Source organism: Xiphophorus hellerii, chromosome 13, assembly GCF_003331165.1.
Source record: "Xiphophorus hellerii strain 12219 chromosome 13, Xiphophorus_hellerii-4.1, whole genome shotgun sequence".
Taxonomy (NCBI): domain Eukaryota; kingdom Metazoa; phylum Chordata; class Actinopteri; order Cyprinodontiformes; family Poeciliidae; genus Xiphophorus; species Xiphophorus hellerii.
Window position 1 is genome coordinate 18323505 of NC_045684.1, and position 13600 is coordinate 18337104.

At 42.5% G+C, this 13600-nt stretch overlaps 1 protein-coding gene across 2 annotated transcripts; it reads right to left on the reverse strand.

The window, feature by feature from the left end:
• Window positions 1–888: 888 nt before the first annotated feature.
• On the reverse strand, window positions 889–12889 carry cspg5b (chondroitin sulfate proteoglycan 5b). Of its 2 annotated transcripts, none has more exons than XM_032581210.1 (5): window positions 12317–12889; window positions 6639–7407; window positions 4769–4957; window positions 4541–4619; window positions 889–1881 (listed from the first exon to the last, which is right to left on the reverse strand). In XM_032581210.1, exons 1-5 carry the CDS (start codon window positions 12399–12401, stop codon window positions 1693–1695), a joined length of 1311 nt encoding a protein of 436 aa, XP_032437101.1. In that variant the 5' UTR covers window positions 12402–12889; the 3' UTR covers window positions 889–1692. The 2 variants fall into 2 exon arrangements, with proteins under 2 accessions (XP_032437101.1, XP_032437100.1); XM_032581209.1 differs by having other exon boundaries at window positions 4457–4619; window positions 12317–12883.
• Window positions 12890–13600: the final 711 nt, after the last annotated feature.

Below are 13600 nucleotides of genomic sequence, written 5' to 3' on the forward strand. Positions count from 1 at the left end.
GGAAAAAGAGGTTGTTACTTGGTTTGCTCTCTTAAGCTCAATGTTGATATAAAGTCACTTTGCTGTAGACTAATATAAAACATCTGGAATAGTTAATTGGCAGGCTATAGTTAAAAACTCAACTTGCTGCCAATTCTGTAAATGAGAGTGCCATAAGTCTTTTGTGGGGAGTGCAATCTCTCTTGCCATCATTTGCTGGAGTTAAAGCATTAGAGTCAGTGACTTAAAGAGGGCTGAACAAGCTGATAAAGAGAGAGTGGTTTTGTTCTGTGGAACATCTGCTGCTTATTGTGCAAAGAGGAAATCTTGATAAAATAAAGAACATTACTGACAACCCCAGAAATCCTCTTCATAAAGCTGTTATACAAAAGCACATTGTCTTCAGTCAGAGTCTTCAGTCAGAACCTCTGTAATATGGACCTCTACAGGCCAAAACAAAACATTGAAGCTGTTTGTTGTGTGATCATTCGGCTTTGGAAAACTATTCAGATGCATCACTACCAGCCCCAAATTAACCAAACCTTTATGCCCATTATGAAAGCGTGCAATCTTCTGACTGAAACTGCAGTTTACAGTTAGGAATGTAAAGAAAGAAGAGGAAAGGTTTTCATGGGAGTTCCTAATGCAGTCACACTCTAGGAGCTGTCCACGGTTCTGAATAGGTTCACACTCACTATTGTATTTCTGCTGCGCAATCTGTGAGGAGCAGCCTACTGCAGCATAAAAGTAGGGTCAGCCATGCATTCAGTTATTATTTGGTTTGGCAGTACTAAGCTTCATTGTGTGCAGACAAGCAGAAAAAGAAAAAGGAGAAAAGAGCAAAAGAGGAAGGCAGCGTCTGGGGCTGGGGGAGGTGGAGCTTATAGCAACACACGGGGACAAGCTGGGTAAAATTAAAAAGATTTATTCCAACAACTGTGAACTGTAACCCTCCATGAATAGCCAAAAAGGTAGAAAAGAATATCAAGTACATTAAAGATAGCAAAACACATTGAAAACCAAGACACAGCGCTTGTAATATATGCATATAGATTCAAATATCAACTCTAAGCAATTACTTTATCCTCAGGTAATCTAGACATATCAACTTATTTTAGCAATGCTGAACATTAATAGTTTGCAAATACAGATTCACTTTATTTCCACACATTTTCTTCTTCTTCTTTTTTTTTTCAAATTGTACGTTTTTCAGACACATTTTCGCTGATAACATCAATGCATGCGGGCAGAGAGACACAGTTAGGTGGGGGAAAGGCTGAGGCAGAGGGGGAAAGGCAGAGAGAGGGGAAGCTCAGGGAAACAGGAGAAAAGACAATGCAGAAGTTCATTGGTCAAAAGACCAAGGCAGAGCATCAGTAGAGAGAACAGTCAGTCAGTAGTTGGTCCGAGCCAGAGATTTTAGTCCAGCATTAAAGGCAGACAGAAGGAGAAAAGGAGGCGGCGGCGCCACTGTGTGATCGATGTGAGCATGGCAGCCTCGTAAACAGAACTATTGTGCTTCTCGCGTTGGAACTATAAATATGTGTTGTGCTCACTTTTAACTTTAGATCTTATTAGTTCCTTTTAGAAAATCTTACTTAGCAAGGTGTAAACTTTTATTTTATTTTATTTTTTCTTCCAAAAACCTCTGTGTGTGCACTGTAAAATATTTTGGTCTGATTCAACCGCTGCACACTTGATCAGGCGCTGATGTTACACCAGGTTGTTCTGGAGCATGTTTACCTCTGTGTTTTCCTCCGTGTTGTTGGGGGTGTGGCCGTGGACGACAGAGGCAGGGCGGTTGTTCTCATGCTTGGGGGAGTGGGAGTTCAGGATGTTCATAGACCCCTCCTCTTTAGGCTGGGGGGATTTGGCTTGGTTCTCCTTCTTCTGTGGCTCATCCTGCAGAGAGAGTCAATTCCTGTTCAGCTATGAATGAGATGTGGCAAATAAAATGACGCTTAATTCAACAGACAAATACTTTCTCGTGCAAAACGAGAGATGTCCGTGTGTAATAAAACATACACGTCTCACCAAGACCAAACAGAGCAATTTACAGGGGTATAGCCGAGGTCTTGTTTACTTTGCAGAATAATTTTATCTCCTAGAAATTTATGAAAAGTGACTGCTTCTAACTGAACTAAAAGTAAAAAGTTGACAAAAACAGTCTAGTAATGTCTGTAGAAATGGAAATGGAGACTAGAAAACAAGTTCCCATAACACATTTAATGTCTCCACAATTTGGTGCATTTTAGAATCAACGTGAAATTGCTTTTATTGGTCTTTAAAACTATAGATATTTGCATTTTAAACTGTTTAACAATTTTTATTTTATTCTAGACCACCCGGGAGCTCTCTACCAGAAAGGGGAAATGACCAGAAAGTGAAAACCATTGGCGTTATGCAGCAGAACAACACCAGTTCAAGAGACAGAATTGATTAGGAGTGGCCTAAACACTGGAACTTATCGCAAATGCCTCATTCAGCTTTTCATTATGTGAAAACTGTTTTTTGCATTCTCTCTGATTTTTATTTTTTTGTGTGTGTGTGTGACAGAAGACATGTTTGATGATCTGAAACATTTAAGTGTGGCTTTATAAAAATGTTTTTATAGTAGGCTTTCAGCAAGCGCCAGTATTTGGATAGGAGAATGTGTTGATTTTTAGGTTCAAGATAAGTTTCATGACCACGTCAACAAGCGACGGAGGAGAGGCTTGAGGAAAGGAACCATCGCAAGCAATTATGAAGAGTTGAGTAAATATAATTACTGGCAACTTATCTTCTGCATTTACATTGGATGAAGAAAAATGTTTAATGAAGAGTGGGAGCTCAAAAGAGGTTTATATGTTATCTTTAAAAGTTATTATGTAGGCTGACACAGTACCTTCTTATGTAATGCCTCTGGTTTATAAAAACTACCCATTAATTTTATGACATTTCCGAAAATGCAGTCCAGACTATGAGATTGCCGTGACTTTTTAGCCTCTAGCCCTGACATTTAGAGCATCCGGTAGTCACGGAAACTCATCTATAATCGCTGCAGGGAAGCGTTAACAGAGCTGAAAGCACAGACTAAGGTTGAAAAAAAGAAAAGCCACAATTGTTCGCTCAGGTTTTTTCACTGCAGGTGCAGGACTTATCAAAAATAAATAAATAAATCCATCAGTGTTTAAATTCCAACATTTGAGTTAAGCAGACTTTATTATCAGTCAAAGAGATGTGGCTGTGTTGTTTGGGTGTTTATGCATTTGTTTATGTGTCCGTGTGTAAATGTTCAAGCGTGTCATTTATTGGAGTGTCATGGACATTTGAAGGTCAACATCACAGCAGGCAGTAAATAGGGCACCATTGATCGGTCACGCTTAGCTGCTACTGGACACAACTCACTAAGTACGCCTTAGCATGACAGATGAAAGGTTTTAAAAGTTGAAAGCTTCATTTCTACTCTGGGTCTTACAGAACACCGGCCTTTGCTGGTATTTGTAGACTGAGTGAAACGGTCTTATTCGTACCCAACTGCGCTGTTTTGCATGAACAACAAAGATTTGTGCACACAAAGCAGACAATAAGCCCCTCCTTTAGTCCCTCCATTGAGACAGTAATTAATGGGCTGTCATTTGCACCTATTTATGTGCTGCTACAGAGCAGTTTGGTACATAACATCATAGAAGCCCTAAATAGGTTTCAGAAAAGATATAGAGAAGAGCTGCACAAGGAGCTAAAATGGCTGCATGTGCTGTGTTGAGGGAAATGGAGGCGCTCTTGCCTCGCCGAGCACCTCGGGAAGCTGTAGAGACACGGGTGAGAAAGGAAACAAATGAGGCAGCCTAGTGTTTAATCATACTGCAGAGGCCACTGCAGAACACATGTGAACAAATGCCTGCCTCGCGAGAGCTCGGCCATTTGTCATTTCACCTGGTGCGTGCATCGGATTGGATTCAGGAGAGAAATGTTGGAAGTAAGGTTTTCAGCAAAATTGACAGCTAGTAATTGCACAGTGGGTGGGCTTCCAACAAGGATAGGGAGGGGAGAGGAGGCAACGCAGACTTCTCCACTGGGCTTACCTGGAGGTGGTTATAAGGCTTTCTGTGGCCATACTCCCAGGGATTGCTGGTTGTTGATGGCCTCTGAGAGGTGATTGGTGGGTGTGAAAATGGTTAAACACAAGCATGCTACACAAACTATCTGCAAGTGAACATCCTAATGACAATCTTCTGATTTAGCTGATGGTTTGGAGTTAAACTGACAGATGGCAAAATTTCTCTCTCTCTCTCACACACACACACACGCATACATACACATGGCAGCAGAACAAGACAGATTCATAGCATAGAGCAAATTGTTTAAGCTGGCTTGGGGGCATAGGAGAGAACATAATAAGGAAGAAGCGAGAACAAAAGGTAAAGCTAAAGAGAGACAGACTGTAAATACTGAAAACAAAGGGACAAGAGCAAACAGGAGGAGAGTGGAGGCATACCTGACAGATAATGTTGTCATAGTACGCCAGGTTGTGAGTATGAGCTTGGGGGGCAGGTGGAGGGGTGTCACACAGTTTCCTTACATTTGGCTGCGACCCATCAGCTGTTGTCGAAACCGAGAGGCCGTCCGTCTGCGGCTCGCTGCTCTGGGGGCGGTACTTACTGCAGGAACGCAATGAGGGACACAGGCGTGATATAAATATTTACAGAAGTGGCTTTTTGTTTCTCCCTTCACTGCAATATGAGTCACAGTAAAAAGAAAATTGAACAACACTGTGGAATGCAAAGGGGGATCGAGCACACACACACACCTGCGTTTGCGAAGGCGCATGTTCTCGTTTTTGAGGCGGTATAGGCTCTTGGCGAAGAACACGATGATCATGAAGAGCAGGAGGAAGACGAAACAGGCCACGGCCACCACAACACACAGCACCTGGAACTCTGTGACGGCCCATTCACAGCGCAGGCCTTTATTCCAGATGTAGTCCTGTATGTTACACCTGGACACAAAGGGATGGAGGGAAGAACAAATATGATACACAAAGCAGACAATAAGCCCCACTTAGTGCTAAATGCTAAATTAGCCTTGTAAATACTATCACCACTTTGACCTTGTAGATAATAACACCTGCTGTCATTGAGTCAATATTCAAAGGCTATGAGCTCATGGCATTGGCAGATTTAAAGTGCATGTGTATTCAAACCACACAGACTTTTATATATTAATGTTGTGGCGTTACAACGACAAACATTAACATTTTTCATCAAGATTTTGAAACAGCACCTCGTAGAGAGTAATTATACAGTTGAAGGAAAATAACAGTTTTTGGCTTTGCCTCTTTATTACAAGATCAGAGTATCTTAAAGCATATGTTCTATTTTTCCGTTAATCTGTTCTGCCTGTGCGACTGACTGAAAACATCCCAATCATTTTTGAACATATGTAAGTCAATATATGTCAGTATTTACCTCCATCTATTTTTCCACCATCAAATTTGACTTATTTTGCTGTTCCTGTTTCAGGAAAACAGCAGATTGGCGGTGCCACCACCATGTTTCATGTTGTTCAGAATGGTGTGCGGTGCCAGTTTTTCCAACAGACCTCTGAGGCCTTCGCTCATCTGCTAGATTCATAATGTAATAGAAGTGGACCAAAATCAAGAGGTTGCACTGGTTTTCTTTAATAGTGAAGGGCTTCTGAAAACAATAAACAGTACACTGTTTTGATCACTACCCTTACAAATTATGTGATGCTTTCTACCTATCAAATTAAATCCTCATAAAATATATAAAATTTTGACGCAATGTGATCAAATCTGGAAGAAGTCAAGTGGTACAGATACTTTTTCAAGGTAGACTGCAAGATGTGCAACATTTTTAAAACAGGAGTGCATAAACAACAGTACTTGCAACAATAGTACTTGCACATTATGTGGTGCAACCTGGAGGCTGTCCAGCAAGCAGCCTTGCTTCTAATAAGATCAAAGGATCAGAGCATGTGCATGCATACATGCTTGTATTTTAGCCTTAACCTGTTCTACCTGTGCAACTGACAGCACATATATGTATACGGTGCCAGTGTACGTATGTATTTGGGCATATGCTTCAGATCATGCATAGGACAGGATGAGCAACAGTTTGTCTCCAAGCTGACGGTCAAACTGAAGATGGGGCAGATGGTTGCAACATGATGCGTCCGGTCTTCGTTGTGTGTTGGCATTGTGCATGCGAGGATACTGTGTGTGTGTGTGTGTGCGTGTGTAGGCGTGTGCATTTTTCTGTTGTCATTTTCCTCACACTTCTTTGAGCAGGCGACTGCCATGTGCTCTCTACATCTCTTACCTCAAAAAACAGAGCTAATCCATTGGGGACCCTGCTGTGATCTTGACGAACCCACATGACACATTAAGCCAGCCTTCTGTCTGTGTGCATGCGTGTGGGTGTGTGTAGGCGTGGGCGTGTTTGTGTGTGTGTGCTTGCATGTAGTTCCCTTAATCTTTTCTTTTGTGTCAGAGGACAAAACATTTGGGAATGATTGCAATAAGCCAAATTAATAAGGGGAATGTTTTTGATCCAATTCAGAGCGGCCAGTTATCAGCCTAATGGCAATGCTATGCTTGCAATACGCTAAACAAAAAGCGACAAAATGAAGCTGACCTGAAGCCTTATCACGTTTCTCACCTGCAGAAGGCACCCATTCCTGCCACCACGGTGCACACCCCTCCGTTGAAGCAAAAGTTTTGTTCAATGTCGCACTGAGAAACACAAACTCCTGGTCCGGACAGCACAAAGCCCAGCCTGCAGCCATCTGCACCCACAGCCCCACCTACACCCATTCCGTTGTTGTTGTCTGGTCCCTGCATAGGAGGAGCTGGCAAAGATGACCCACCACTGGTGTTTGGCCTTGAGTTTTTGCGGATCACCGGAGAACCTGCCAGGAGCGGATTCTCATCCTCCATGTCAGGTGGAGGTGAAGGGGTGGGTTCGGGTTCTGGGGTCGTGTCTACTGCTGAGACGTCGTTGTCAGAAGACAGGTAGTCGTAGTATTCAGTCAGGGAATATTTATTAGGTTCTCCACCTCTCTGCTTTTGAGCTTTGGGGGTTTTTGCCCAATCCAGAGTGACATCGGCGGGCACAACATCTGGCGCTGGACTGTGAAACGCCACCGTGATAACGTCATCAGATAACGGGTTCCCGGGATGGTCTGGCCCCGCCCCTCCGGCTGTAAACTCGTCCCCGTGTTGGTCCTCCTCTACAAAATCCAAGTAGTGGCGTTTGTGAGAATGGTGATGCCTGGTGGAGCTGAGTGGGAGTCGGGCACCGATTCCTGCTCCGATCAGGTGCTCTCTCTCTGCTGAGTCATCACTGAGAACCATCCTGGTGTCCAAGGCCTCTTTGTGGACGGATGAGTGGTTGTGGTGAGGATGACGTCTGGCCAGCGAATGCCGTCCTGTCAATCAGAAACAGCAAGGAATATTTTTTACTGCAAAGATAATTTGTATTGTGATTCCTTATTCTTGCACAAGCAAAACAAAACTCTGAGCTCTTAGTAGTCATGATAGTTTATATCTGCCTTAGGCTTGACAATGCAAGGAGGTTGCTTTAGCGCCTCGTGTCTGATGAAAGCTGTTATCTTGCAGAAACTCCCAAAGACAATCCATTTTGTATTTTGGTCAGAAGCCACTGAATCTTTCTTTGAAATCTTCTGGTATTTCAAAGAGTTTGATGAAATTTTCCACAGATCACGGAATCATTGATTCTATACCATTCGTAACAATGGTGATATAGAGCTTTTTCACATCTTCTTTCTTTCACATTACACCTAACTGAGATGGTTGTTGCTTCAAAGGTCAATTCTTGCCTGGCCAGATATCAAAGCCTCAAGCACACATGTCCAGTTAAAACCCCTGGTAGCATTTGGCAAACTTAGCCAACTCACTTCATTCACATTAGTGAGAGTAGAACAAGTCATAGCTTCTACTAGTTGCCATGGAGACTTAGTCGCCTCAAAATCTCATTCTGGTGGTAAGACAAGCCCAGTTCTCTCCTATTTGTTCTCTCTTATTTGTCACAGTTGCCACAGTTATTTTTTCTTAATCAAAATAATGAGATGTATAAAAGTAGCTATTTTAATATAGGCCACAACTCTGCTAGAATGTAATGCTTCTTTTTCTTTTATATTTTTGATCATGGACTTAGAGATAAAGCATATTAATACCCAATGGTAGCTGGGTAGAAACCACTCCCTTATTCTATGCTTTGCAGGAGAATTGAATGGAATCATGTAGTAAGGTAATGGCCAGGCAAAAGTGAAAGTCCATCATGAATCAAAAATGTTGTATTAAATTACACTTATATTTATTTTATAAGAATTGTTTGGGATGCTAATAAGAGTTATTCTTGTATTTCTGCTTAAAACCCCTAATTTATTAGCTTCTTAACATGGCATTTCTAAAAGGTGGATTATTTTTCAGTGTAGATACTGTATACTATTCCTTTTAACATACTTTATGCCAGGGGTGGCAGGTACTGCTTCTGCATCTGCATTATGACAAGATTACATATACAACCTGACACTCAAGCTGACAATTCAGAATAAAATCAATGACTGAGTTTAACAGTCGCTGTCAGCATGACTGTGAGAGGGAGTGCTTTGAGTTATGCTGTTGTTATCTTGCATCTTACCTAAAGGCAAATTGAGAATTCCCAGGTTTCCAACTCTGCTTTGTGCATAAGTAATGTTAGTGTCTCTTTACACCGCTCAGAGGAAATGTCTGAAAGTTTTCCCAGGCTCATTTCCTAGCAGTATATACCACAATCACACCGTCACCTTTGATAAATCTGTTGTTTTCTTAATGAGAGATGCATACTAAAAAACTGGAAATATTTCATAGGAATCAAATAAGATTTTTATAGAAATAAAAGCAAAAGTTGAAGATCGAAGTGTGCATGTGGTGATACAGGATTTGTTACAGTAAATGACTGACCAACGTTCTCGGGTGACTGAGACTTGTTGAGGATTAAATCAGGATTTAGAGCTGTGGGTTAGAGACTGACTGGTCAGGCTCATCTGCACTTTGCAATCTGGGGAGAGGGACTCAGACAACAGGGGTGCAAATACCCAATGAAGTAAAAGATCTTGATATTTCATGGTAACTGCACTCAAATTACATTTAAGTGTAAAAATCTACAAAAACTTTCTAAGAGACATCTACTGATGTAGTAGGGCATATTAAAATTTTGTCACATCGCCCCTTGGCTAGTGGCTTGTTGTGTAGAAAAGCCATATACTGTAAGTGGCCTGTAAGACTAGAAAAGTGTTTTTTAAGTACCAGCCATTAACGTCTTTTTCTTCTAGGAATACTTTTGTATGTTCCCACAGTGGTCTGTCATTTATTTTCACTTTTCTTTTGGCCTATAGCTACAGATACAGCTAAACCTAGCCAAAAGGTTTGCTGGATGGCTTGTCTTCCATTGCCACCCTCAAATTCCTCGGTTCAAAAAGAGGTGGCACCTTTCAATACATGGCTCTTTATTCAGACCTCAAACAAAAACCATCCGAACGTGCCTCGAGTCACGAAGACCAGTGGCGGCTGAGAAGCCATGAGATTCACCTCACTCGCACACACTCGTGGAGCACAGTTGCCATGGTGAGATGTAAAGAGGTGCTGTGTTGAAAGGAGGAGCAGGGCGAGGGAATTGCAGTGGAAACAGAGAATCCAGTGTTAGTGCTCTTTCTCTTCCCTGATTTTCAATCAACTGCCCGGCCAGTCAGTAGGTGCTGGATGCCAGCTCCATCTCTGGGAAAAGAAGGATTTGGAATGAATCTGAAAACCTATGGTTTTTTTCTTCTCTTTTGTAGGAAGAGACATTCCCCGCCGACTCAAACTGGCTGCAGCCGATTCAGCTCTCACTTAAGGGCTCAATCTGCCAATTTGCTCTGTTGAGACTTAGGCGAAGCTGCATCCTGTTAGCGGCTGGAAGTCTTTGTAGAGAGTCCAAGAGTAAAAGGGGAACATGAGGAGATTACAAGATGCTCCAACTGAACGCACAACTCTCTGCTTTTGCTATGTGACACCTGTCTTTTCCAGACTGTGATTTGTGCTTTTAACTGACAGTCAGCTTGCAACCTCTGGCACTGCATTGAGTAAGTCACCATGGTAACAAGTTCTACCTGAGGTCATTTTGATTGTTTCGGGGGGAGACTTGAAGGAGTTACACTGATTTTAAACATGGGGGAAAAACATGGTGGTAAAGAGACACAGCTGCAAAGTTGCAAACTAAAAACGCCAAAATATTCAAGATGGGCGAAAAGACTCAAATTAAAAATTGAGAATGCAATCATAATTTATTCAGCATTTTTGTTTCAGGCATAATAAAATGACTCTATCCATCATCTCTTGTGGATTTCTCGCTACTTGTTAAGCTATAAATACCATCCTGACCTCACCTCCTTCAGTGTGTTTTGGTGTGAAAGATGGAGACAAGCTGATCTATTCTGACATATCATGAGCTTTCTAGGGCTGCAGGGCAGATGGACCTCACAGTATGTAGTCTCTGAGTTAGTACACACACATTCGCATGACAGTGCACCCAAGAGTCTGGAATCGGTCCATGTCATTTTCCATGACTGCATCAGCAAAAGCCCATTGCTATGCACTTATGGATTTATTAGCCTTTTACCCGATTAGGTCTTTGAAAGGATGTTGATTAATTCCTCACAGAAACATTTCCAAAGGAGCAATTGCAATCATAGAAGCTTAAGCAATTAATTAGGTAAATAGTTAATGAATAGAATAGAATAATGCATTTGAAGATCATTTGTAGTGTGACAACGCCTACCTATGATTGTTTGCATCTGTGAAAATTACTGCTCAATACAAGCATAATGATGGCTTAAAAGTAATATTTATACAAACCACAATGAAGTTTTGAAATTGTAGACATTTTTAAGACATCAGATGTAAATCCAGGTCTTAGCAGGCCGCAGCACCGAACCATCAGTTTCAGTTTCCAGGACCAATCAGCTTCACTTTATAATCCTTAGCTTTCACATTGACATGCTAGAGGCCCTAAACAAAATTCAAAATTCTTATAGATAGATAGATAGATAGATAGATAGATAGATAGATAGATAGATAGATAGATAGATAGATAGATAGATAGATAGATAGATAGATAGATAGATAGATAGATAGATAGATAGATAGATAGATAGATAGATAGATAGATAGATAGATGAGCTCATGGTCCTAATTGATCACATCCCCCTTCCCACGTGGTCGCTGTGCTCTAAATCACAAGAGGGAGGGCGCCAGGCCTGCGTGCCTATTTCCTGGTCAATATGTCACAGCATTAACGCCTGGTCACACATTGAGGCCGAGGGATGCGACGAGGAATGGGAGGCGCGGGGTACAGTCTGCGCGTTCCCGCGTGAACCCCAGCGACCCCACGTACGTGCACGAGCCACCCTGTTGCTGGGCAGCAGCGGCGCTCGTTTTTTTTTTTTTTTACGCCCGAAAGATTTTTCTTCCTTTATTTCCAGGAGTCTGCTGGGATTTTTCTGTATATGTTGGAAACGGAAAGACGAAATTAAAAGAAGGAGGGGGGCAGATTGGGCCTGTCCTGTGACCCCCACCCGTCCACCCCCCTCTAATGTCTGGAGGAATTTACTGCATTTTGCGGCACAATGGGCTTCATGTAGACCGACTACAGAGCACCTAATCCGGCCTTTGTCTGGGGATGAGCCGCTTCAACTCTTATCATCTATAAGCATAAATCACTTATAAAGATGGAATGCATTAATTTAATCTATTTCAATGTTTTGCTATTTAAACGAGGATTTTGGATTAGAAAAAGAATATATTGGCATAGCCTATATATTATACTACCATGTATGTTTTTCTTTTTATATACTCGAACTGTTCAACAGTGACAATTGCATCTATAGCAATGTAGCTTAAACGTATCATTAGGAACCTATAGTATTCTTAACCTATAATTAAGAATACTACAGGGTAAAAAAATAGCCAGTGAAACAGAAATGATACACCTGCATGTCCTCCTCCTAATTATACACATCCCTCTTGCTACCTTTGCCGAATTAATGAAATATAATAGCAGTACTGCACTATTACAACATATTAGTAAATCAATGCAAAGCCTGTGTCCATGTGGTTGATGAAAAATAAATATTTAGCTGAACATCTCTATCTGGACATTTTCCACGTTTCATTAAATCCTCGTCCAAGTGCAGGTGTGATTTGATCCACGCACGTGCGCGCTGTCTTGCACAAATGACCGAACTACACTGCCGGGCACACGCGCAGGGTGGGTCTCCGGTGGAGCGGTGGTCTTACCGTTATGTGCACACAGAGGGATGATGAACATGGAGATGGTCAGCAGCACCTGCCAGGTCTCCAGTCGACTGTCTCCACGAGCCATAGTGTGGGTTAGCTTTTCCCTTGACACGCTGATAATAATAATAATAAAAAAGAGATCTGATCTGATCTTGTTCCCTTCTTCACACCGGTCAGATGCGGCCGCAATTAATCCAGATCAAAGCGGATCCTGTCAAAGTTCAAATCTGCTCCGTTTTGGTCATGCCGCCTTCTGCTGGACTTAACAGCGAGGGGACGGTCCCATTGTCCCCAAGCGGCTGGCCTGTCCCTCTCGCACCTTTTTGCGCGCGCGTTCCTCGTGCTTCGCGGTGCGCCTTTGGGGTTCGGTCGACAGACAGCAGCAGCGCCGCCAGGAGTTGTAGTTGTAGCGTAATGACGCGCGCGACCAACGGAGGGGTCCGTAGACGAGATTTTAATGACACGAGTCTCTCGTGCTTGCTTGCCTGTCTGTCTGCCTGAACGGAACAGCGCGCGCAGAATGGGTTCTGGTGTCAAAGTGCCAGCGTACACACACTCACACACACATCGTCACACACCCACACGGTAAATGCTACGCTGAAGCTGAATGCTTCAGCGTAGCATTCAGCTAGAATGGGAGTGAACGTGGGGATTTACGCGGCGTCTGCTGTCAATTGCACGTCAATATGCTCCATTTTACACCCCAGCTCAGATGCATGAGAGAGCATTATGTGGGCCCCCACTTTGGGTGGCGTTTATGTGTCAGTAGGTTATTGGGTGCATGCCGCCTATAACTGCCAGCAGAAATTGGTGTGTACACGCGCAGGATTGGATAATCCTCTTTATGTTATGCTATAGACTCGAGACAATGACATCTGCTCCTTAATCACTTTGTCATGCAGGACAGGCTTGAGGTAAAAGCGAACTTGACGCCCGCTTAGGGCTCCCTGAATAGCAGGACTTTACTACACACAACACAATGACCAATACACCAGTCATTGGTGGTTTGTGATGTAGGGGATATGGCTGTCTTCCCAGGCTGTTAAAGGAAAAGAAGAAAATTCTGTCAATTGCACCAAAATAATATGCATTGTGTATGCACATGTCAGTCAGTGGGATATCCACCTCTGTGCAAATTTTCTTCTGTTAGTGCAAGAAAATATTACACCACCACGGTGGCTGACAAAACTGAATCTGGAGTCTGATTCCGGCTTATCATCCAGTGCTAAGTTAAAGGGCTATTTGGAGGTTTTACTAAGTATGATATTTGAACTGCACATGACC

What these genes read in the sequence shown, in the direction of transcription:
- cspg5b (XM_032581209.1), bottom strand. Translation starts at nt 12,401, where the DNA reads ATGGCTCGTGGAGACAGTCGACTGGAGACCTGGCAGGTGCTGCTGACC. An exon ending in GGAATGGGTGCCTTCTGCAG is followed by an intron (nt 4,958 to 6,638) that starts GTGAGAAACGTG and finishes CTTTGTGTCCAG; the next exon opens with GTGTAACATACAGGACTACA. An exon ending in ATGCGCCTTCGCAAACGCAG is followed by an intron (nt 4,620 to 4,768) that starts GTGTGTGTGTGT and finishes GCGTTCCTGCAG; the next exon opens with TAAGTACCGCCCCCAGAGCA.